Source organism: Ostrea edulis, chromosome 7 (genome assembly GCF_947568905.1).
Source record: "Ostrea edulis chromosome 7, xbOstEdul1.1, whole genome shotgun sequence".
In the NCBI taxonomy this organism is placed as follows: Eukaryota; Metazoa; Mollusca; class Bivalvia; order Ostreida; family Ostreidae; genus Ostrea; species Ostrea edulis.
Window position 1 is genome coordinate 79,872,363 of NC_079170.1, and position 25,964 is coordinate 79,898,326.

The following is a 25,964-nucleotide window of genomic DNA, read 5'->3' on the forward strand; positions in this document are numbered from 1 at the left end:
AGATTGGGAGGTCATGTATTATGTGGATGGAATTCTTGTCTTTTTGATTTTATCACTCAAATTGTGATTCTTTTGCTGTACGAGATTAAATGTTTGATTTCAAACATAATTTTATTAGACCTATTATGATTGTATTGATTTTATCTTGTTTAACATCTCTCTTGAGAATTTTTCACTCTTATGGAGACGTCAACAAGACTGGTGAAGGGCTTAATATTTAGGCGTTTGCTTGGCGCTTACGGCCATTGATTAGTGAGGGTTCTTTAGTGTACGTGCCACCCCTACTGTGACACGGAACATCCGTTTTTCAGGTCATTTCCGAGGACCTATGACATTCACACCTGATGATAAGCGTTTGGCGATGAAACTGTCACTATCTGTTTTAACGACTTAGATCTGTCGTGGCCAGGATTCAAACCCCGGTCATCCATATGTGAGACGAACGTTCTAATGTCTAGGCCACCATGGCAGTCAACACCTATTATGTATTCTTTAGCCACAACTGTTTGGAATCTCGGTGGTATAAAGCTTTTACTTCATGGCTGTGTGCTCGAGCTCTGGTTGTGCCTTGGCAATGTAAGACGTAAAATGGGTAGCGACTGTTCATTTCCCAAATATTCAGCATCTAGAAGTGAGAGTGGCAGGATTTCTGGATGAGGGCTTACAAACCGAAATTCAGTGTTGTGACAAGCACTGGCATGAGAACCCATGCTGATACAGCCTTGAATATTGTGACAAGCACTGGCATGAGAACCCTTGCTGCTACAGCCCTGAGTATCATGCTTGTGATGTCTCAATATGGCCGAAATATCTCAAAGGGAAGTAAAACAAAGAAAGGGATGAACACTTCCCTAAGACTAGCTGTCAACTTGACTTCCATTAAAACCTTCCTAAGACTAGCTGTCGACTTGACTTCCATTAAAACCTTCCTAAAACTAGCTGTCGACTTGACTTCCATTAAAACCTTCCTAAGACTAGCTGTGGACTTGTCTTCCATTAAAACCTTCATAGACTAGCTGTGGACTTGTCTTCCACTAAAATCACATTGTGCATGTGTACATATATCAAAATATGAAATGTGATTTCCTCATATTAATTTTATCTTATTATGCTCCCCTTCAAAGAAGAGGGGCATATTGCTTTGCACCTGTCGATCGGTCGGTATGTCGGTTGGTCGGTAGACCACATGTTGTCCACTCATTATCTCGAGAGCCATTCACTTTATGGTAATGATATTTCATATGTTTTCCATGAAAGTTACATTGTATATAAAAATATGAAATGTGTTTTCCTCATATTAATTTTTATCTTATTCTATAGATGGGTAAATGTGCTGAAGAAAATGGTGAACTTGGAATTGCCAGAAGAACTGAACCGGAACTCCACCCACTCCACGGAAAGTTCCGGAAGTCTTACAGCAGATGACACTGGAGAAAAAACCAAATCATAGTGGACGAGCAAGTCGTAACAGACAACTGAAAACTGTCAGTGACAACAAAATAGTCACTATACTGTGTGGACGAGGCAGACATTGATGTTCAAGGAAGTCAATGACCTGTAAAAATAAAAAAAAATCTATTGACCTGTAAAAAGTGACGAAATTCATTGAACAGTAGCAAGTAAAGAAATTTACGGAGTTCTAAAATGTGAGAAAAATATGCAATCGTCTCATAGAGTACATTATTATGAATGCATGTATGACTTGGGAGGATTTAAATAGGAGTTGCCATTTCTCACCTAATGTTGATATGACTCTATAGACACCATTATCACTGACAGGTTCTATACAGGTTTTTTCTTGGTTTTCGTTATATAATAACTTGATAATTTTTTCACAAAATCTGTTATCATTGAAATGCGGCAATAATAATGGTAATAATAATGTAAAATTATTTTAAAAGATTGAAAAACATATTTATGAGAACTTTTTCCCACTGTGTATATTTTCGTTAAAAATTTTTGTTGTATATTTGAGTGAGAGGATAGCTTGCATACTAGTATTAAACGGCGACATTTGAAAATCGTAATAATTGAATATAACTCGCAATGCAGCTAGAAATACTGGCGTGAACAGTGACCAAGAGTTTCACACTGTTACACGCCTAAGTTCAGTCGACATATTAAACCTGATACAATCAGTTTCGTTTTCTACTGTTCTAAATTACGAGGCTTTAATTTTTTTGTATCATGGCTGATTTATGGTGCATCAACATTTCACGTTTATGTTGCCTTGTTGTGTACCTGTGTTATGTACATGTGTATTTTGCGATGTGATTTAGTAATTTAATGATTTTTTTTTTATTTAACGCTTGAAGTTTTAGATGAGAGTATGTCAGACCTGATTACTGTTAAACTTTCATCATCATCGTGCAGCAATAAACGTTTCAGTAAACCATCAGTCTCCTTTATTTGTTGACTTCAGATGTTTGAGGAAAGGAACAAAAGGTTGCAAAGAATTGCTTCGAAAAGAAAGAACAATTCTCTGGAAGGGACGTTACGCCCGTTGAAGAAGGGACGTACATGCATGTACATGTATTATTGTATGGTGTTGTCCGTCTCTCTGTCCGGACCTTGTGGGCAGGATACAAACCGAACTATAAGCTCCAGGATTTCACAACTTGTTACATTTGATCACCATGATAAGAGGAAGATGCCTAATGTTTTTCAAGGTTGGAGGTCAAAGGTCAAGGTTGCAGTATCACTTAGTTGGAAAACCTTGTAGGCAGGATACAAACCGAACCCTAAGCTCCAGGATGTTGTAACTTTGTTCACCATGATGAGAGGAAGATGCCTATGTTTTTCAAGGTTAGAGGTCAAGGTCGCAGTAACACTCAGTAGGAAAACTTAGTAGGCAGGATACAAACGGAACTGTAAGCTCCAGGATATTGCAAGTTGGTACATTCGATCACCATAATGAGAGAACGATGCCCATTATTTTTCAAGGTCGCAGTATCACTTAGTAGGAAAACCTTGTAGGCAGTATACAGACTGAACTGTTGGGCCTAGGACCGTCAAACTCTGTACACATACACTTTATGCCAAGTAGAGGATGCCTAATGTTTCTTAAGGTCAAGGTCGTGAACTTTACATTTTCAACTTCTTCTGCAGAACTACTGAGCCAATTTTAACCAAACTTGGCAAAAAGCATCATTTGGTGAAGGGCTTTCGAATTTATTCAGAAATGAAGAGTCACACCCTCTTCAAGGGGGAGATAATTTAAACAATAGGGTGGGGTCATTTGAAAATCTTCCCAAGAACCACTAGGCCAAAAAAGCGGAAATTTATATGAAAGCATTCCGACATACTGCAGATTAAAGTTTGTTAAAATCATGGCTCCTGGGGGTAGGATGGGTCACCATAGGGGATCAAAGTTTTACATACAATATATATAGAGAAAATCTTTAAAAATCTTCTCAAGGACCATTCGACCAATTGAAAGATGAAAGCTTCCTGACATAGTGCAGATTGATTCAAGTCTCTAAAAATCATGGCCCTGGGGATGGGTTTGGGCCACAATAGGGATCAAAGTTTTACATGCGAATATATAGGGAAAATATCTAATGCGACTCGGGTGAGTTATGTGGCCCAGAGGCCTCTTGTTTCATTATGAAATCCGATACAGGAATTGCCCTGTTTAGTCACAGGCTTCCTCTTGGAGGAAGTTCAGTTTGCATTTCAGCTAGATTGGTCCGTCCTTAATCTATACTTTTGAGCTAAAAATTGATCAAATACTTTTCCGGACTTCTTTTTCATTACGGATGCTGATATTGCCCTGAAATTTACTCACAGCCTTCCTCTCGGAGGAATAGGAAGTTCAGTGTGCATTTCAGCTAGATTGGTCCACCCTTGACTTACTTTCGGGCTAAATGTAGGTCAAATATTTGATTATGGATACAGATATTGCCTTGAAATTTAGTCACAGGCTTCCTTTCAGAGGAATACAAGTTGAGTTTGCATTTCATCAGGATTTGTCTGCCCGTCTGTCTGTGTCAGTCCAAAGTAATGTTTTCCAGACTTTCCCCCGTGACAAATGCATGTACAGTGTTGATATTTGGTGACAATTAAAATCTTCCTCAAAGGCTTAAGAGTGAGTTTGCATTTCAGCTGGATTGCTGCACCATGACCTACCTAGGGCTAAAACTAGGTCAAACAGTTTTCCTGACTTGTTTTCATTACGGATACAGATATTGTCCTTAAATTTAGTCACAAGCTTCATCTCGGAGGAATGCAAATGCAGTTGGCATTTCAGCTGGATTGATGAACCATGACTTACTTTAGCAGTAAAAGTAGGTCAAAGAGTTTCCCAGATTTGATATATGCTCACAGGTACTGCCCTGAAATTTTGTCACAACCTCCATCTCATAGAAATACATAATCAGTTAACATTTCAACGGACATATATGTAATTGGTGAACCATGACCTATTTTAGGATGGTTTCCTGGACTTTTTCTCATCATAGACACAAATATTGCACCAACATTTTATCACAACAAACCTCTTAGAGAAATATATAATCATTTCACATGTCAGAAGGATTGGTGCACCATGACCCACTTTAAGGCTTTTCTATTCAGAATGTGTGTGGTATCAATTCAAAATGCATGATATGCTTCCAGGATGAATTTCCCTGTCCGACGATACTCTTGTTAATGTTCTAAGGGGGATACAACCCTCGTAACCCCTCCCCTCTAGATCCGCCACGGCATTAAAACAACATAGGTTTACCATTATGAAAACCTTTATTACTTGAAAATGTTGACCTACTACAATAAAGTGGGGAAGTAACTCTTCCTAAAGAGCAATAGTCCATTGACGTTACCTGAATGTGACATATCGCCAGTGTAGTATCAGCAGGTGACCTAGATGTAAATAAGCAAGCTCCGGTCAGCCCGGCAGATTCCACTACGCTACATCTGTAATATTATTTGAAGGGGAAAATAGTCTTGGAGAATTTGACACGGTACGAAATCTGGTTAATAAGGTTAGAAATGACAGTCAAGAATCATAGGTGCTTGTCTTTCTGATTATGGAAAATTTAAAATATATATGTATATTACATGTTTATCATTCCTTCATTCTTTTTAAAATCAGTTTAGAATTCGTTATAAAAAAGATTCGACAAGTTTTGGTTACTGATACATCATTTAGATAACACAAATATCTTATTCTCTTTAATAGAGAAGTGGACAGGCATAAAACCACAATTTAGATTATGCCTGTTCATATTTCTATTTTGTGAATCTGGTAAATAGAATTTATCTCAACATACTGATTTTGAATTGGACCCTTTAGATTTTGCAGAAGGTTTCACATTAGGCAATCTAAAATAAAATTAAATGCATCGGGGCAAAATGAGCGGAGAATTATAATTATTGACAATCATTTTGATCAAGCTAGGTCATCCCGCATTCCGTTGATGTGGCTCACACACGTGGCATGCTTAATAACAAATTATTGAACTTTAACTATTTTTCTAGGAAAAAAATCTTTCTAAAAATAGATCTAGACCCCCCCCCCCTTTTGACTGTACGTTAATGACTTGTTCAAAATTGCATATGTTAATCATATATGTTTAACATATGAATTTTTCACCTTGTGTAAATCACACCAAAGACATGTGTCTCTGATCAAATGTTTGAAGTATGGTCAACCTGTTTCAAACATATGTTAAACATACTTTCAAAACATATGTTCACCATATGATTATAAAATCATGTTTAACATTATGTAAAACATATGAATATCCAATCACATCTTTAACATATGTAGCAATTATACCTACAGGATTTAGGGGGTTTGAAGATAGTTTTGTTTTACACGAGTATATATGTGTTTGTTTTGGGTTGTCCATGTGAACTTGATTCTGATAGATCATATATAATAATATACATGAATTGTATATAAAACTAAGGAGATGTAACATTGGACTCTCATGCCAGTTCTGTCAGTAATACCGTGATTAGGATTTATATATCTCAATGAACTAATGCACTGTCTGAACTTTGTCATCATCTGATGTCTGTATATTACACGTTGTAAACAGTGTGTGTTTATTTCATGTACTGAATCACTTTCACTTCTCCTGATTTATATAACCCTACCCACAACCTCCCCTCACTGTCCACACTCAGTCCCTGAGGTTTATCTAGTCCACAATTGTCCACACATCTCAGGAACTGTCCGTTCTGATCCAGGATGTGTAGACAGTCATTGTTGATATCTGCCACAATGATCTGACTCATGGAGTCTGTCACTATAGGTACAGGATTAAATGACTTCTTCCTCCTGGCTGGTGTACCGTCGTATCGGAATCGGACTCTTCCTGACTTGTTCACCACGACCACGGTGTCAGCATTATTATCAGAGGCACAGATGTCTCCATTGTTGTTCTCCACCACATACAGTGGGTATTTCCCTCCTTTATAGATTGGTTCTCCATCGTCATCTCTATCTATTTCCTGTTTCACTGTGTGTCCCTGATAACGGACAATTTTACGTTGGCTAAAATCAGTAGTATACATACTGACCAGGATGTCCCCTGACTTAGTACAGCATAATATGCCTGGATGCCAGCCCTGTGGTATGGTTATCAGTGTCTCTGATCTCCCGTGTCTGACAATGTTCACTGTTCTACTGTCACCATCACTGTACACCAGTTCTCCCTGTCTGGTCACTGTGATGTGATTAGGGCAGTATTGACATGTGGTGGTGACAGTGTCCCGTACAGACCCGTGTATATCAACACGTCTTATGGTTTTATCTCCACCACTAACCCAGGCCTCATCCACTCCCACACAGGCAACATGGTGTAGAGGATTAACTCCAGTAGGAATGGTTGTAATTGATTTGGCTTGCTCTAACAGCTTTTGTAAAGATAAATAGGAGACTTCCTCTGTCAGACTGGACAGTGTTGTCTGTGTCAGGCTAGCCTTGTATTCTCCTAATTCCAGGCTGAGTTCTCTCCCTTGGACTGTGTTGGTTTTGAGTGTTGGCAGTTTGACATCAATATCAGTAGGCATGTTCCTGTATTCCTGTAGTTTGGATTTGTAGTTGGTGATTGCAGACACTTTTTTTGATTTCATAATCATCTTATTTTGTTGAACTGTTTGGATCATGTCTGGAATACAATTATTTATTTTGGATTGGTGGGATTTTAGAGCAGCCAGGTGATTCTCTTTCTTGAATTTAATCAAAGACCCAAGTGTGTTAAAAATGGTGTCGACCTCTTGGTGCCAGAACTTTCTATGGTTTTCTTTTTCTTTGTCCAGTTCCTCAAATTTGGCCATTATAATGGATATTTTGCTCTCTGTTTCTTCATTTTTCTTCTTGTACTGTGGAATAATGGTGGATTCAATTTCTTTGGTTTCCTTTTCAAGTTGCTTTTTCTTGTCATTAAAACTTTCCGGCATATCCTTGACTTTGTGTCCATTATGGGGACCAAAAATACATTTCAGGCAAACTGGAACATCACATTGTTGGCAGTGGGCCTCACATCTCTGGTTGGAGTGAAATTCACACTCAGGAATAGCTACCTTTCTGTCTTTGAAAGGAACGATGTCATGTGGTAGGGAGTCGAGCTTCTCCACATGTTTATTGATGCAATCTGCACACAAACTAACTTGACAGTTGTTACAGAATTTTCGGGTTGGATTGGTACAGAGGTCACAGGTGATGACCTCCTGTGCTTGGGTGGTGGGCGTGGCCATTGCGTATCTCTGTTGGAAGATGGAATTGAAATATATTCAAAATATAAAGAAATGTTCGTAAATAGAGTTATAGGTTACAATCATACACATGTACACTGGAATTCAAGGTCATGGGGTGCTGTTTTACCCGGTTTTAACAGGGGCCGTCGAATCCAATAAATTTTGAAAGGGGGGGGGGTCTACTTTCAAAAGGGAGGAGGTCCACCCTGAAACGTGTTTTTTTAAAATCCTTTTCAAGCAAATTTTTCAGACAAATAGTTCGAACTTTTCAAAGGTCAATTAAATCTCTTGGTACATTTGACACCCCAAGAAAGGAGAATGCCAGACTACGAAATTACCATATTTGTTAAAAAATGTGTCATCAAAATGGGGCGGGTGGATTCGAACTTCCGGACCCCTGCAGATTCGGTATTGTGCCCACGTTGGGAAATGGATCAAAGTCTGAATGTCTTGCATAGTTGTATCAGATTAAATTCAATCACGTGATCGAGATAGATCGAGAAAAATAAACGATTTATAAGAAAATTTGAAAATAAAATCATAAGAGTACTAAAACTTTAAACTACTTACATAATCTACCTTTTATATCCGATCGCTGTCGATGGACACGGAATCCATGGCCCCCACCCCGATATTCACCTGGGAAGTACTTTCGGTTTGGTGTTTATACTTCCTGGTTGATTTATCTTTAATTTATTACCAGTCACGCGGTCTAAGTTCAAGTCACATGGTCTGAGTTCACATATTGTGTACAAATATCTTACTTAGTAGGGCTGTCAAAAGAAGTGTCTAAAATGCGGTAGCTGCAATAATGTAGCCCTATCCAATTTTTTTTTTATTCTCCCTAAAAAAAAAAAAATCAGAGAGGGCTACATTATTGCAGCTAAAAATGCGGGTGTCTTAAATAATGAATAGTATTACCATACTGTACTTTTAATGTCAACCAAGCGCGTGGGATTCCGTAAAAACTCATATTTGACACGCCCTATCATTTTGCATACATTATGTGTCAGAGCACATGTACCCAAAAATCAAGCATACAAAATTTCACACAGTGACATACACAAAGATGATCTCATAATTTTATAGTCAAATATTTAAAAATAAAAATAAAAACCACCGTATTAGGTTATACTATAATGAAATAAACTAATTTCTCTAAGATTTACTAAAAGAAAACATACATGTACATATCAAAATTGGTGTCATTTTATTAATTTCATCTCATTCAAAATTGAAGAAAATAGTAACAATGACTTCATAGGAGACATATTTATTTCAAGCCGTATAAAATCGTGTAAAATGAATATCATTAATATGTCCCGTGTCTCTTAAACACACCATTGTTATGCAGGATATTGTTCAGTTCACGAAAACGTCGTGTTTTCAATTTTGGAATGGTTTTATTTTTTTTTTCCCTATTAGATTTAAAGTTTTATTTCACTTCACTTTCCATTGATAACAAATTTTTTCTGGTGTGCGTGTTTCCATATATATATATATATATATATATATATATATATATATATATATATATATATAAAGCACTAAATAATCACAACTATGGTACTGAAAATTTTCGCCCCAGGCCCGGGGTCGAACCAGCGACGTACGGCACCCACCGCTTAGCAAGATTGTCAAACCAGTGCGTAAGTCCACTCGGCGAAAATTTTCAGTACCTAGTTGTGATTATTTAGTGCTTTATATATCAATTAATTGATTATCACATGTATCGTTTAGATCCTAGGGGTAAACGTAAGGTTGGGTGTTATAATTGTTTGTTTGTGCTTTAATTCATTATATATAATTCATTTGTTGTATTGATCTTTTAAAAATACATTCATAGCTCGTGTGCAAAGTTTAAAAAAATAAGTGTAGCAATTACTGATTTCATTCAATTTTTACATCTAAAGCTTTCTAAATTGAATAGACGGAATGACGTTGAGATTTCCATTCGATTTTATTCACTCAGTTATAACAGGCTCTACACAGGTAAACCTCCACTAGACATCTAGCGTGGACTATAGGTCGATATGTATATGATTTAAATACACTCACAGATCGTGTGCAAAGCTTGAATAAGTACAGCTGTATTCAAGAACTACTACTAGCCTTGATTTCATTCAACATTTACAGTAAAGGGTTTCTACATTGAATATACAATTACTTGGCATCAGGAGATTGGTAAAAAAATTCCGTCACGTGGCCATAACGTGCTGAGCTCTACACACGGAAACCATTTCATAAATAGGTCGCATAAGCTTGATGTCGATGTAACCTTTATTTGACCCCAAGCGGCTGTGACGACGTTCTTATCCGCAAAATTTGCACACGATACCATAAACTTTAAATACCTCCTGAGCTATACACACGGCCTGTATGCGTGAACCTACATTTTTTTGTACCAGGATTTGTCCTGTAAACGGTTGGCTTTGAAAGGTAAATACGTATTCATGTGCGTGTGTCATCAATCATTGTTGTTAAAATGTGGATCATATTACTTACTTCAGTAATTATTTAAGATAACGTGTCTGGTTGATTTATAATACTCTTTTCGTTTGTATTAGTTTAAGGCAATAGCTATCGTTCGACTTCTTTAGTTTTGGTAAGGCGAAATGCTGATTATATTTCTATACGATTTTAGTCACTTCAGGTATAGCTGGCAGTAGGAAACCGCAATACTTCATACCTCACCGGACACACGCGGGGTCTTTAGGTTAACAATAGCCGGCTTACTCAAACGAAGGGATTTATTTAGACCGCATCCTAGTAAGATGGGATTTAATCAATAATATCTCATTTTCCAGTACGTTTTAACGATACGATTCTGCAGTTTTAAATGTAATTTCGATAAAGTTAATCCGTTACATTTAATTAAGTATTTCCTAGTTGTGTTGTCTACTGCATACTGATTTTAAACACTAAACAGCGATATGTGATACATGTATGTATTTGTTTTATATTTGTGCAAGTGAAGGTAATAAAAAAAATCCCAAGAGGTATTCTTTTATATAGTTAGATTCTTCTACGTTATGTTCACCAGGTTCCGCCGCGCCCTGCCATGCATGTCCGTTTGATTTTATAAGGTTTCAATAAACCATTGTGAAATACCTGATTAGAAATTTACAGACTTTAATGGCAGAATTATATATAATTATATAAAATATTAAATAGCGAAGATATAAGAAAAGTGCAATGCTAGATCATAATAAACACCCTCATTTACATGTATAAATAAAAGTTTTGAATTCCTTTGTGACTGTACACGTGCGCATAGAGTACACAGCTAGGTAATATACATGGTAACGGTCTGCTGCTTCAGTGAATCACAACGTCAACACTCTAGCAATAGAATTAACAGTTGTCGTACTTTTAACAATGTGTCCTTCACTACATAAATGTATCCAGAAATAGAACGATGATCGTAGACTTTGCTTATGAAAGCGATTAACTTTTATTCATTTCACAAAATAGAACGAAATCAACAACGTATTCGATGACAGTGAGTAAATACAGGAAGTCATCCACTGCACACACTGGTTGTAAATACTAATATATTTAACCCTATACCTGTAGCGCGGAATTCCTTTGTTTATAATCACACAGGTAAACGCGTTATCGGCCATTCGGGAGTTATCGGACATTCTGTTGAACGTGGTTTCTGACTGGTAAGTTTATTTACTCAAAATCATTGTGATTGACGTTCTTTTAGGGCGTGACAACCAGTTTGCGTTGAACCGTAAATATTAAAAGTAAAGAAAAATGCGCTGATTCATTCTATAGTGTCGATGTAGAAGAATAGGAAGTTTACAGGTGTAGAATTTAGGCACCGTGTAATTCATGGACTGGAGTTATGGAGTGGAGTTTGGAGTCAAATTTTGGAGTCTGTTTTTTCTCTTTTCTTTAGTTTAATTTTTGCTTTCAAGCAAAAACTTAAATTAATTTCTTTTGTGGTTTTGTTTGTTAATAGAAGAAGTGTTCAATGGAATCTAATTTTGTGTCATCTAAAGCATGGGCACTAATGGAACACCCTTCCATTGTCTGTCTGTCCCTCTGCCACTAGGTGACACCTTATATATATTGAACTGTAAGAGGTATTAGTTTAATATTTAGCCAAGACATTATGAAAAACACCAGCATCTCTGAAACTGGGTGTGAAGTATTCTGACCTTTCACTTAATTGGAAAACAATTCTATGAGCTAATGTAATCTAACAGAGCTTTCATTTTCAATTAGTATGTTACCTAAAACAGTGACAGTTTATTCTATGTTTTAATCAAATTTAACTGTTATATAAATAATGACCACCATTGCTTTCAACACATAATTGGAAGGTGATAAAACCCCTAAACTAAATTTTATCTTTCTGTCACATCTTTGTTATGTCTGCTAAAACTTTTATAGGTTTTTTGACCACACAGCTGTACAATGTAGGTTAATAAAATGTTACAAGGTTGTTTGATTTTTGCAAATTCGTTCAAATAGCTACTTCCATGGTTCATTTCCATATAATCCATATTGAGGAAGATTATTCAATGATTTTTCTCTCGTTTACTTTAATTATGCAACTATCAACTTGGTTTCTTAACATGGCACTTTAAAAAGATTATCAATTCACATATACATTTACTTAAATAATATACTTTGCTATGCATTCAATATATTGGTGACTCATGTTGTTCTGCGGAAAACTAAGTTAACCCAACACTAGGTCGCATAGATCAAAATTAAACGGTCATTGTTGACAGTTTAATCAGGGTGTAAGGATTCTGGGCTTTCACTTAGAAAATTATCTATGAGCTAATGTAATCTAATAGAGCTTTCATTGTCAATTAGTGTACTATCTAAAACTGTGACAGTTTATTCAAAGTTTAATAAAGATAAACTGTTTCAAAAACAATAAATACTTTGCTTAAATTGACTGGAGGTGTGATATGACCCGTGGCTGATTTTGTTGTTCTCAGGCAGCATTTTAATGAAGATATTTTACATTGCATCTGTCTGTTAGAATTATTAGGTTAGCACAAGGGAGAGAATGCTTACAGAATAGGAATGCAAGAGTGCAAGTTTTTGAGGGAGGGAGTGGACTATCACTACTATGTAGTGGTATAAGTGTATAACTTATTTTAAATATATTTTTGATAAGTTCAGATAACCAAACGAAAAAGATCTTTCTATTTGTTTTTATTATTTTCTATAAAGATAGGACTTTTTCTGTTAATTACACAATTTAAATCAATCGTGTTTCAAAGATATAAAAAATCTAAAACAATAACCGATTTATTTACCGACTCCACAAAAATAATATATTTGAATAACTCCGCCTTAATTTGATCCCACGACACTATATGTAGGCAATCAACAATAATGGCGAACAATGAAAACGAGGGGTAGACCAGCGAACACAAGCAGTTTAACAGATTTAGAGAGAAAAGCGAGGAAGAGATAGGGAGATATGGAAAAGAAAATTATGCTATATTAACAATATTATGTACATTCTTCCATCATGGCTTTAATTCTGTATTTTCCCGCAGTCATGCGCCTGGCGGATCTTATTAAGATTCAACAGAAAAGTTGAATGTCAATTTAACTATAGAAACAAGAGGTTCACCGAGTTCAAAATCGATGATAATTTTAATTTTAGCGTACATAACATATACCATGTATATCTACGCTCAATTTCATATCATTTTTTAAGCTCAGATACGCCACATATAGCTTTAAAAATTCATTAATTAATATTCTTAAAATTTTATGAAAAACGGTAGGTGTAACACCGAAAAATTGCTTTCTTTGCTATAAACTCTGAACCTAATAGCTCTTGAGAGGCTTGTTAACACATCTAATGAAACTGCATTTAAACAACCAGTAAGGCAGACTAAATCTGTTGATTAATTATGTTCAAAATATTTCCAAATATTTTGAAAGAACCGTAGTTATTTCGTCAGTATCATGTCTATCTATTCACTTCTGGTTTAATTTTCCCAAGTTCTGACTACTTACATAAGCGTCAGAAACATAAATTTTAACTGGGTCATTGTTCCTGTGAATTACTAATCAGATGTGAAGCAGCCAACAATCATACAAAAATATTGAAGACTTTCAAACTAATGCAAATTCTTAAACGTCTTTTTCCATTCATATTTTTTAAAAATCTCAGACTCCAAAATTTGACTCCAAACTCCACTCCATAACTCCACTCCATAACTCCAGTCCATGAATTACACGGTGCCTAGAATTTACCAATTTTGTTAGGCATTTTGGTCACCATTTGTATTGTACATGTATGTAAATGCAACCCGACATTTTCTGCAATTCATCAACCATTACTTACTGTCAACAATATAACATATGGTCGGTGTCCGTTGAATCAGGTTTTGTCAATCTACAAGCAATAGTTTTCATCTTAATTGGTTATCGGAAATCCGGTTGATCGTTTTGAATGTTATCGGAAACTCCGGTTTTCGTTATCGGTGATTAGGTTAGGATAGTAAGAATCACACGAATCACTCAGCATTGACCATTTAAGGAGTTGTATATGAAATGAAATAAGGTGGAAAAGACCTCTCCTCTAATAAAAAATGCAATTTATTTGCCCTTTTTGCTTTTATAAACAATGCAAGTGGTATGGTATCCCCATCGGACTTCTTTTCTATGTATATTACGTTAAAGTTAGAATAGAAATGACTATCACCTACAAAAATAGGTGGAGTTCTGCACTTTTAATTTTTTTTTTATAACATAGACATATAATACTCCGCTTATGGTGACAAACATAATCAGGCTTAAATTGCAATGTTATTCAAATAAGTGTGAATATTTGAATTCATGTATGTACAAGTACATGTATATTTGGTGTGAGATTCAAAGAATGCAATGAAAATGAAAATTGTGTCGAAAGAGACAAATATCAAACAATCGAGCGAGAACCAGCCCTATAGCATAATAATAAATGGTCAGTAAATGAATGTGCCAAGTGCATGACAAGAGCCAGCCCTATAGCATAATAATAAATGGTCAGTAAATGAATGTGCCAAGTGCATGACAAGAACCAGCCCTATAGCATAATAATAAATGGTCAGTAAATAAATGTGCCAAGTGCATGACAAAAAGCCTTTCTGCATAATTATCGGACTATACTGCATTGACACCAAATTGCATGTTATGCATGGTCGGAAAACATGTCCTCATCAGTCAGAAAACGACTGTACCATCAATTAAGTTAGGGTTTGATCGCGATGGAGAAAGGGGCGTATATATATATATATATATATATATATATATATATATATATATGATTATATATATATTGTCTATATTACATAACTTCATTGGGATGGTTATCGGTACAATGTTCTATTATTATTAGAAATGGCATGTCGAGAAGCTACAGCAGTAACACGTGCAATCATCTATAGTATCCGAAACAAAAATATAAAATTCGGAGTCAATGAGGGCTTAGAGTTTTTAAATGTTTTCAAAAATCCACATTTTTAAAATAATTTTTTTTTTACTTTGATCATATTATAACGTAGTCTAGCCTCGGTTGACAGTGTTTATTTTTTCTCGCGGTGAAACATGTCAATGTTACCCTTCACTACATGCAATATCTATACTATACTGTATTGATAGTGATTCGTATTATCACACGGGTGTACTGATCAGTAGTATTTCTTTTCAGAGTCGTATTCTACAATGACGAAATATGCGGTGGCGCAAGCGCAATTGTGCAGCTACTGCATGGTGTAAATATTCTGTATATTTACATTTGGCCAAACCTACGGTAAGTCTATGTGCAGTAATTTTATGGGGGATGTAGTTTGCTGGAAAAGTTGAGAAAGTACTTTATCAAAATTTCGTATGGAAATTATTGGCAATGTATTGTTTGTTCCTCAGGTGACCGTTAAGTACACGGGGCTCTTGTTTTCCCTGTACATTCGATTAAGGAACGCATACCTCCTCCGAAAGATGCTGTAAGTTCATCTTTTATTCGGTGCAATATTTATGATCAGATGAAGATAACGAATTGTGATCTATCTCATGACTGTATACAAAATTAAAAGTTGGGCAAACACGGACCCCGGGATTTGGAGGAGGTAAGATCAGGTGCTTTAGCTACATGCACCCTCAAAGTACATTATTCAACTTGCACCCCCCCCCCCCCCCACCTCTCGATAAATAATGTATTTCTCAGGTAGCTATCAAAATATCAATGATTGCACTAGTGATGAAACGATTGCCGCCGACGATCGATTGTCGATCATTTTTGGCTCTTCGATTCTGATTATCGATTCTAATTTTCATAATCGATTGTCGCCTGTACACTAATTTTAAAATATCTAATCCGAGATTCACCTGACTGTTTATCTCCCTTTTATATCGAGACATGTGCAAGGGAGAGTCAGAGTGGACTCCACATTGAAAAGTGGGAATTCGGTGACATCAACTAGTTTGTATCCATAAAACTAAATAGAAATAACCCCAAAAATAATAAACATTTATCAACTACATGTAAATATCGATCATTGATCGATAGAGTTCTTCTTATTATGACCGATTATCGATAATGACATTTTCCCGATTTTTCAACACTAACTTGCACATTTATAATGTCGAATCTTCATTTTAACATTTTGATTGACATGTACCATAGGATGCGAAATGAACGAAAGCTCTCCGTGTTGAAAATAAGGAAGTTCAAATTATCAAATTGTCTGTTAAATTACAAATATGAGATTACAAAACACTTATTTAACAATTTCATTATTAACTAATTATAGATTCTTTTGTGTTATGGATATTTTTAAGTTCCCAACTCTAATATGAATCCGACACGTACACTTCATAGTAACAGATCTAGAGAAGGGGTGGGGTGGGGTTCTGGGCTAGCATCCCATCAAAAATTGTCAGTTCTGCCAATTTGTCCTCTCCCGCTGCCCCTTCCTTTGAAGAGGTGCGACAGTTCAAACTCGGGTTGCAGCCACTACCCTTTTATGACAATTTACTGAAGTTTATCTGCAAATCTACAAAAACTATGGGACAGCTAGGAGCGGTTAAAAACATCAAAAGGAGGGGAGTGGTTGCAACCCGAGCTTGAATTCTCCCCTCTCCATCTTCTCCTTGCAATAAATATAAATCAATCGAATATTTTGTAATGCGCAAACTCATTCTATCGATGATGACTAAGTCGCTCAGTGGTACCGACTACGTATATCTGAGATTGGGGTTAAGTGGTTCTGGATGTCCGTCCGTCTGTCTGTCCCCAATCATTCTCCTTCTGTCTTCACTTTTCACATTTTTGACCTTCAACAACTACGCCAGTTTCAACCATACTTTGTACATAACATTCCGGATGTAGATGATAATTTTGTTCAAATGAATAGCTCGGTCCTCATTTGCAATGGTAAATGTACATTAGAAATAGTCATAATAATGTGGGTTGATGAATGAAAGTGTGAGAATTAAATTTGTTCACAACAAATACCGGAGACCAGAGTGGGGATTCCAAGGGGGGGGGGGGGGCATTTTTTTCTACATACTAATGTTTTAGAAAATTTTGAAACATCTTCTCCAGAACTGCAAGGTGCACTTCATTAATCAATATGCAAGCACTGACATGTACTTAAGATTTACAGGTACAATATTGGTTTAAAATTTTACACTGGAATATTTTTGGACGTGACATAATTTTCATAGTATGAAGCATCTGGGTTAGTGACAATACCAATCTCTACCCGGAGTTGTCGTTCCTTGCTTTCACTTACACCTCTGTTAACGTCTCAAAATAAACAATGTTATTCCACGTGTAAATCCACTTTTTTTTTTTACGGCTAATAAAACTAAGAACTATTTTATAAAATATCAGGAAAATGTAGGACAAGCAACTATTTGAATATTTTTTTCCATTACTATATATTCTTCATGTACCTATGTATAGGCCTGGTGCAATAAAACTACCCAATATCTACTTTTCAACCCAAATCAATGCTTCTTGTATCACAAAAAGACTTGACATCTGCTCAATATTTATTTATTTACGTATATTTTTGTAACTGAAGTCAAAACCATACTTTATTTGAGCATACGTGCCATTTTACAAAAATCTTGTAAAATCCTTGAGACGTTGACAGCTCAGGTGTAAGTGAGTGTAAGGAACGATAACTCTGGGTAGAGATTGTGACAATACAAGAAAGTTTTATAACAATACATGTCACCAAACCGTCCTGTAAAATTTCCCAAGTGTATAAAATGACATTCAACTTCATATCAGTCACCAAACACTATACCTCATTTCATCAAGTGTTCATATCACAGGGGCGGATCTCGAACATTTTGATGGGGAAGGGCTGCGACCCAAGTGTGTGTGTGTGTGTGTGTGTGTGTGTGTGGAACAGCCGAAAAAGAACAAGTAAATGTGTTGTAGTGTAGCATATGAAATATCTAAAATGCCATTTTAATGCTGAAATATATGTGACTGAATTAAATTGCAATGATAGGGATATTTTATCAGTTACATATATATATTGAAAATCTTAAGGATATCAATTAACTCAAATGTTTATAGATGTTGTATTTTCTTCACTTTAACAGCGCCATACTGGACCACAAAGAAGTTGTCTCTGACGTTATGGATTGCGTAAACCAGATATCAATGCAACGGAGGAACTGTCCGTCCTGTTCTAAGATGTTGATCAGGCGATTGTCCTAGTCACCTGTCAGGATGTGACTCTGGCTGTCTGTAGTGACCAAATGATTATGTGGTATTAGAGAGCAGACCAATGTATCTAAATTGGCGTTTTCCTGCCTGATTTACCACCACTACTGCACTAGACCAATAGTCAGCCACGCAAATATCCAGGTTCCTGTTTCACTGATATATTTAAGACAATCAATGAATACATCAAACTGCATGGTTTATCTATGTCTTTGTGTAGCAGAGTAACGGACAACTTTGGATTGTTTTTTACCATCACTGTCCATGGTAACCAGGAGATCACCAGAGGAGGTACTGCAGACAGAGAGACGTGTCCATTCCTGTAGTCTGAGTCTGTATCTGTTTATTCTTCACTGATTACAGTTCTTTTATAGCCAGTATAAACACGATATCCTTCCCGTGTCACTGCTATGTCACGTGTCCCTGCTATGTCACGTGTCCTGTGTCACTGCTATGTCACGTGTCACTGCTATGCCACGTGGGTGTGTTCCCGGACGCTGTTTGGACAGACTTCAGTATTTTCTAAAGGAGGCCGAGGAACTTCACCATTTTGTCATAATCACATGTCCAGACCTCGTCATCATCTAGACCGTGACACGGAATAGATATGCCTTTGATGGCAGAGATCTACTGTGATTGACTGGAGGAGAGGATGCAACTTCTGGTGACTTCAATGCATCGCCATGTTTTTCTTTTGTAATGGATAATGACGACAGAGAACTAAACCTTTCATGGAGCTGATCTTTGTTTATTTTCTGAGAAGACAAACTTGGTATGTAACTCGGACTTTAGTCGGTAATTTTCTAAACTCATTCTTAGATTTGTATGGGGAGTAAGTGCGATTCCAGAATAAAAAATCAAGGTGGGGGATTGCGACCTGGGAGAGGGGATAGACGACCTTAAAATGGGAAAGAATGACCTTTCTGATAAACATTGTTCAACCCCCGTAGTCCAATCCCTCTATAGATTCCCCGATGTGTAGAGTAGTGAGACGTCATTGGATTCCAGTATTGACCTATTCAAAGGTCCTGAGTTATCTTTTTGAGTTCTATAACGTGGGTGATTTCATTTGTGTGTTTATCTAAACAGCATGGTATCTGTTTTTCATCTCCCCAATGTCGGATTTCCGTTGGTTTGCAATGGCAGTAACCTCACCTTGTTGGTCAGCAGTTGGTGTCAGTTTCCCGTAATTTGTTTCTAATTTGGCTTTTTCAGTTTGGACATCGGATACCATTTCTTCATATCGTGGATAAGTTCTGGTCTCCAGTTTAAATCCTTTGAGCTGATTTCTTTCATCAGAACATCTGATCATGATGCACTGTGACCTTTGTGTTTAACAGTGAAGACGATAGTAGAAGAGACAGGAAAGTTTTAATCTAGACATCTAGTATTGTAGACGTTGACTGTCTCTGTTTACAGGGGACAACATTGTACCTTTTAGATGATCGGAGTTCTAGGTGTTGCTATAAGTGTCCTTGCATAGGTTTATATGAAAAAGTTCACCGTGGCTTTGTGGGGGACAATTTCACAACAGTCGTACAGTAGGAGGTGTGTGTAGATTCTTAGACTCCATGTACAGAGACCCTCGTACATGTATATACATACAGTCAATTTCAAAGGAATAAACAGAAATATATCTCATAAATAATAAATTAAAACGTCTTTTAGAGAAAAGAAATCAAAAAGGAAATCTTTTTGCGTTAGGTTTACTTGAACATGCACGCACCAGGTGAAACTCAATCATTTTACTTACTGAGACAGGAACGTTGTGCAATTTACGAAAATATGAGATTGAGGGCTTGGAATGATAATGATTAGGTCTGAAGGTTATAGAACATGTACTGTACTCATACTCAAGCTTTGCCATGTTTGGTTTGAGTACAACTCTGAGCAAGCTCCGAAGCATACTCGAAAAATCTTGAGCATATACTCCATTTGAGTATTAGAATGATTTTATAAAAATTGTATAGCCCTAACTTTTAAGTATGGGTACGATTGAGAGCACGGAGTTTCAGTATGAAATCATGCTCAAAAAAGTTTTATAACCTTCAGGCCAGTTTGATTAATGCCAGGATTCTGAGCGGATCCCAATGCACGTACATGTATCGTTAGCAGTAAGATGGGAGGAGGCTAGATCAGTTATACACATCATATTATAAATATTTGTTCCTTATGCTATAGATTGGGGTTCTGTACAATATACCGTAGTATTCCTTGTTCAAAAGTAACCAAGTCCAACAACCTGTAATATTCTCAGAAATTGAAGAAAAGCATACTTTTTGCATAATTTGAATAACGATCCCCAGTAAATCACGCATTCTGAGAGCATTGCAAAAACAATACATGTCCCCTACTAGCGCCCCTATTTATTTGAGTGATGTCATTATATGCAGACCATACATATTTTAACGAGAGGCGAATATTATTTTTCAATAATAAGAAACATTATGATATCGATCTCTTATAAATAGATGAAGCAAATCATACGGACTCTATTACAAATTGATATAATTTAAGTGATATAGATCCCACACACTGAAAATAAAAAGAATACAAAGAACTAGACAGATCAAGTACAAGAGTGAAATAAAAACAGTCCACTGTGAGACTAAGCCTTGTTCACATGGATGTGTATTAGATTGTTATTTCCTCTGACTACCATCATTAAATTAAGACAATATATTGCATCTTTGTGAGCCTAGTTACCGCATCGGAACGTCTCCTTCACCATTCCGCTTTGAATGACGGAAAGGTATTTGAAGTCCACTATGATGCCATGTGATATAAAATTTAAACAATGAACGGCATCTTTGTTAAAGTGTTAAAAAATAATTATATTGTAAATTTAAAACATTTTTATCGTATTTAAAAGCAATTTGTTGTAGTTTCCTCCACAATGCCTTAAATTAGGAATCTAGTAATTGATTTTGCTTGGTCTAGTAACTTTGCAAAGACAAATAGTATTCTTCCTTTAGTTGGTAATTTTCTTAACTCATCACTCTTAGATTTCTATGTAAAGCAAGTGCGATTCCAGAATAAAAAATCAAGGTGGGGGATTGCGACTGGGAGAGAGGGTAGACGACCTTAAAATGGGAAAGAATGACCTTTCTTTTAAACAATGTTCAACCCCGTAGTCCAATCCCTCTATAGATCCCCCGATGTGTAGAGTAGTGGGACGTCATTGAATTCAAGTATTGACCTATTCAAAGGTCCTGAATTATTATTTCGAGTTCTATATTGTGATTGATTTCATTTGTGTGTTTATCTAAACAGCATGGTGTCTATTTTTCATCTCCTCAATGTCGGATTCCCGTTGGTTTACAATGTTACAATGACCGTGACCTCATCTTGTTGGTCAGCAGGTGTTGTCAGTTTCCCGTAATTCGTTTCTAATTTGGCTTTTTCAGTTTGGACATCAGATACCATTTCTTCATATCGTGGATAAGTTCTGGTCTCTAGTTTAAATCTGTTGAGCTGATTTCTTTTATCAGAACATCTGATCATGATGCACCGTGACCTTGTGTTTAACAGTGAAGACGATAGTAGAACAGACAGGAAAGTTTTAATCTGGACAGCTAGTATTGTAGACGTTGACTGTCTCTGTTTACAGGGGACAACATTGTACCTTTTAGATAATCGGAGTTCTAGGTGCTCCTATAACAGTCCTTGCATAGGTTTTTATGAAAAAGTTCACCGTGGCTTTGTGGGGGACAGTTTCACAACAATCGTACAGTAGGACGTGTTTGTAGATTCTTAGACTCCATGTACAAATACTTCTACATGTATATACACATATACAGTCAATTTCTAAGGAATAATCAGAAATACACCCCTAAATAATAAATTAAAACGTCTTTTGTAGAAAAAAAAATCGAAAAGGAAATCTTTTTGCCTTAGGATTAGTTGAGCATTCACACACGGACTCTATTACAAATTTATATACTTTAAATGATAATGAAAATAAAAGGAATATAATGAACGCATTAGATTGTTATTTCCTATGACCACTATCATTCAATCAAGACAATATATTGCATCTTGTTCTTGAGCCTAGGTACCGCATCGGAGCATCTTCACCATTCCGCTTTGATTGACGGAAAGGTATTTTAAGCCTACTATGATGTCATATGATATGAAATTTAAAGAATGAACGACACATTTGTTAAAGTGTTAAAAAGAATTATATTATCATTTCAAAACAGTTTTATCGTATTTAAAAGCAATTTGTTGTAGTTTTCCGGACTTTCCTCCACACTGCCTTAAATTAGGAATCTAGTAATTGATTTTGCTTGGTCTAGTAACTTTGCAAAGATAAATAGTATACTTCCTCTGTCAGACTGGACAGTGTTGTCTGTGTCAGGCAAGCCTTGTATTCTCCTAATTCCAGGCTGAGTTATCTCCCTTGGACTGTGTTGGTTTTGAGTGATGGCAGTTTGACATCAATATCAATAGGCATGTTTCTGTATTCCTCGAGTTTGGATTTGTAGTTGGTGACTTCGGACACTATTAAAGCGCTAAGCATATCTGAGCACATTTTGTTGCTACATTTGTTCCTTAGTTTTATCTGTTTCCAGATAACCGCCACCTATCGGCTGTTTTGTCCACCAAGCAATATTAGACTGGTTCTGTCTAATACTAGTATGCAATATGTCTGTTAGGGGACCAATCAAGCTGATCCATTTCCTTAAGGGCCATTTAAGCAATAACGCAGAAATAGTTCGTTTACCATGGATACAATTTAGTAATATTTATGTGATGTGATATTCTATTTTTATGTAAAAAATATAAAATCTTGATTGAAGTGTTTTGTGAACATGTAGCATTTTTATGAAATAATTTGTGTATTGAGGAAATGTGGAAACCTGTTTAAATAACAGCATAAGTAAGTTTGAAATTTTCGGAGAAATCTCTTAGTTAAGTACAGTATTTTGGGAAGAGGTTTACAATATTTCAAAGAATGTCTTGAAATATTTGAACCTACATGTTGCAATAAATGTGACATTCAAAGTAGAAACTTGAAATGTATTTTGAGTAAAGTATTTGAACTTGACGAGAATTTGTGATAAGTTTAAGATATACAGAAAATGTGACAAATGAAAACTAGTGCAAGTTTGATGTGACTGAAATCATTAGATGAGAAAATAGTACAGCATTGTTTTACGAAAATGTGCGAAATTAGTGCAATGTACTTGTGTACAAACTTTTTTTGTTGTTGCTGTTTTTGTTTGTTTCGTACGAGGTATTTTTGTTTGATGTGACTGAAATCATTACATGAGAACATGATAAAATGTTATTGCAATTTTGTTTGAAGAAGATGAAAGGAGAAGATAACGAACAGTGATCAATCCCATAACTCTTATAAGATGTGAGAAATTGTGATACGCACATGTTGATGAGTACATGTACAGTGAACTTGTGTACAAACTAATTTTTTTGTTTTTGTCTTGTGTTTATTTGATATATTTTTTAAACATGAAAATCCCTACAGTGCATGATAAGTAAATCCGTGTACGTATATGTTAGTCTCTATTGGAAGTTATATACTTATCATCATTCATGTTTTCATGAAACTCGTGGAAGATTGAAGTATGATGTATGTAAATGATATTTGTGTGCCATAAGAACTTAAGTAGAAGCGTTTGTTGTTGACATGTACAGTGTATGCCTCTGGATGTTGTTGGTATAATATTCTCTTGCACTTGTAACATGAACTGTACAACTTTCATGTTGACAAATGAGATTTCTCCACTCTTGTTGATCGCTAGCCTTCATTTTTAAAGCTAGCAATTTCGCACATGTATAAATGAACATTTTTTAATAACTTCCTAAGTTTTGCTTACAATGGTACGTGCATTTTTCTGATTTGGTTGGATTCACATTCTCTCCAACCTCATTTTGAATTGCAATCAAGTTCATTATTGATTACAAAAATAACTCTACTTTCATGTTTCGATTACTACTGGTAATTATGCATTGGCCTCTGTAGTATACGTCATAAGGATGCATATTTCTGTACATCTGAATGATTCCTGGAAAGAAGTGTACAGTATTTCATTATTATGTTGTTATATTTTGGCATGAATATCACTGGCACTGGCTACTTGGTTATGTAATTAGTATGTGCATTTTTCTGTTTTATTCAGTTATTTGTTCTTACTTGTTTGCTTGACAAATGTATCAAATGATGGATTGGTTTCATTTTAGTTGTATTCTAAAATGTATCATGCGCTATTAAACTAGAAGACAGTATTATTGATTGATTGATGTTTTCCGCCACACTCAACAAATTTTCAGTTATCTGGTGGCGCCCAGTTTTTATTGGTGGAAGAGAGAACCCAGATACAAAGTACCTGGGAAGAGACCACCTACCTTCCGAAAGTAAACAGGGAAACTTTCTCACTTACCGGCGCGAGCGGAATTCGAACCCACGCCGACAGAGATGAGAGGCCGTGCGATTTTTAGCGCGATGCTCTAACCACTTGGCCACGGAGGCCCCTAGAAGACAGTATTAAGTTAATCATCTAATATGTAGTTATGAATGACATACTTTATAATTTCCATTCATTTCTATTACATTTGGTCACCATCCGTCGTGTGTTAGCAACCGAACACTTAATATAATTTCCGATAACTACCATCGTAATTCTTTGTAAATTTTTAAACACTGCCAAAACTTCACCAATTTTCAACATTTTTCTTTTCTACAACGTCTCACCTCTAAAAAAAAAAGTATCGCATAGTCCTATTGCACGTACGAAATCGCCATGTTGTTACAGCTAATTATATATGCATGTCAAAGGTCAATCGGGGATAGCCGTGTTAACGTAAACAACAATGGATGCCTGCGTTATTCTTGAAGTCGTACACCGCGGATCTTTTTGATTGGCATTTTTTAATTTTGGTATATGATATATAGATATATCTTTAAACAAAATGGATACTGTCGATCAGACTTGTAATCTGGATGATTTCTCTCATTGGAAAATAAAGGCGTTGCGTTCATTTCTGAGTCTGTATCTACATGTATATATAAATTCACGGTGAAACACGGTGTGATGAGCAATGAAATATCACGACAATGTTGGTGTGGGTGGCACACAATTAAGAAAGATATAAAAATAAAATTGAATGCAACTTAATCAAATTCTGTTCCGATCGCTATCCGCATACTTAGACCTTACCAATACTGATCGTTTAAACTTTGTATGTACCCAAGTTGATTAAAAATTGACGTGTTTTTACAGACAAGTTGTTTTTTTCCGTTTGACTCGATGTTTACTGCAGAGCGAGGGCCGGGATGTTCAATCTATCCCCGATTAACCTTTGACACGACATGACGTCGGAGCGTGCAATAGGACTATAGTCTTGTAGAACAGGAATACCTTTGCCAAAATTATAAATTTCATGATTCTCGGGGTAGAGGTTCAGACTCCAGGGCGCGGCCAAACTGGGTATACATGTGTAGTGTTTAACATTTAAAACATCTTCCTTAATGCTATTGATAAATGTTGAGGATAACGAACAGTGATCAATCTCATATATC

At 36.0% G+C, this 25,964-nt stretch overlaps 2 protein-coding genes and 1 long non-coding RNA gene across 17 annotated transcripts in view; 2 read left to right on the forward strand and 1 right to left on the reverse strand.

The window, feature by feature from the left end:
• LOC125653381 (FYVE, RhoGEF and PH domain-containing protein 2-like) overlaps window positions 1–2,398 on the forward strand; it is a 63,775-nt gene extending 61,377 nt beyond the window's left edge. For all 13 annotated transcript variants that reach the window (XM_048882820.2, XM_048882822.2, XM_048882821.2 and 10 more), the window contains one exon: window positions 1,321–2,398. In XM_048882820.2, the coding sequence (XP_048738777.1) occupies window positions 1,321–1,450 (130 nt within the window). In that variant the 3' untranslated portion in view covers window positions 1,451–2,398. The remainder of the gene's footprint in view (window positions 1–1,320) is intronic.
• Window positions 2,399–4,721: 2,323 nt separating this feature from the next.
• LOC125655469 (E3 ubiquitin-protein ligase TRIM71-like) lies at window positions 4,722–8,414 on the reverse strand. 3 transcript variants are annotated; one of them, XR_008797339.1, is made up of 3 exons: window positions 8,287–8,396; window positions 5,698–7,716; window positions 4,722–5,652 (listed from the first exon to the last, which is right to left on the reverse strand). XR_008797339.1 is itself a non-coding variant. In XM_048885777.2 (2 exons), exon 2 carries the CDS (start codon window positions 7,705–7,707, stop codon window positions 6,052–6,054), a length of 1,656 nt encoding a protein of 551 aa, XP_048741734.2. In that variant the 5' UTR covers window positions 7,708–7,716; window positions 8,287–8,414; the 3' UTR covers window positions 4,722–6,051. The 3 variants fall into 3 exon arrangements, 2 of the variants coding, with proteins under 2 accessions (XP_048741734.2, XP_048741733.2); XM_048885777.2 differs by having other exon boundaries at window positions 4,722–7,716; window positions 8,287–8,414; XM_048885776.2 differs by having other exon boundaries at window positions 4,722–7,716; window positions 8,278–8,414.
• A 2,689-nt stretch (window positions 8,415–11,103) lies between these two features.
• LOC125655584 (uncharacterized) lies at window positions 11,104–24,670 on the forward strand. Its single transcript, XR_008797340.1, has 4 exons — window positions 11,104–11,375; window positions 15,389–15,490; window positions 18,298–19,193; window positions 19,637–24,670. It is a non-coding gene; the product is annotated as an uncharacterized LOC125655584 (long non-coding RNA).
• The last annotated feature ends 1,294 nt before the right edge of the window (window positions 24,671–25,964 follow it).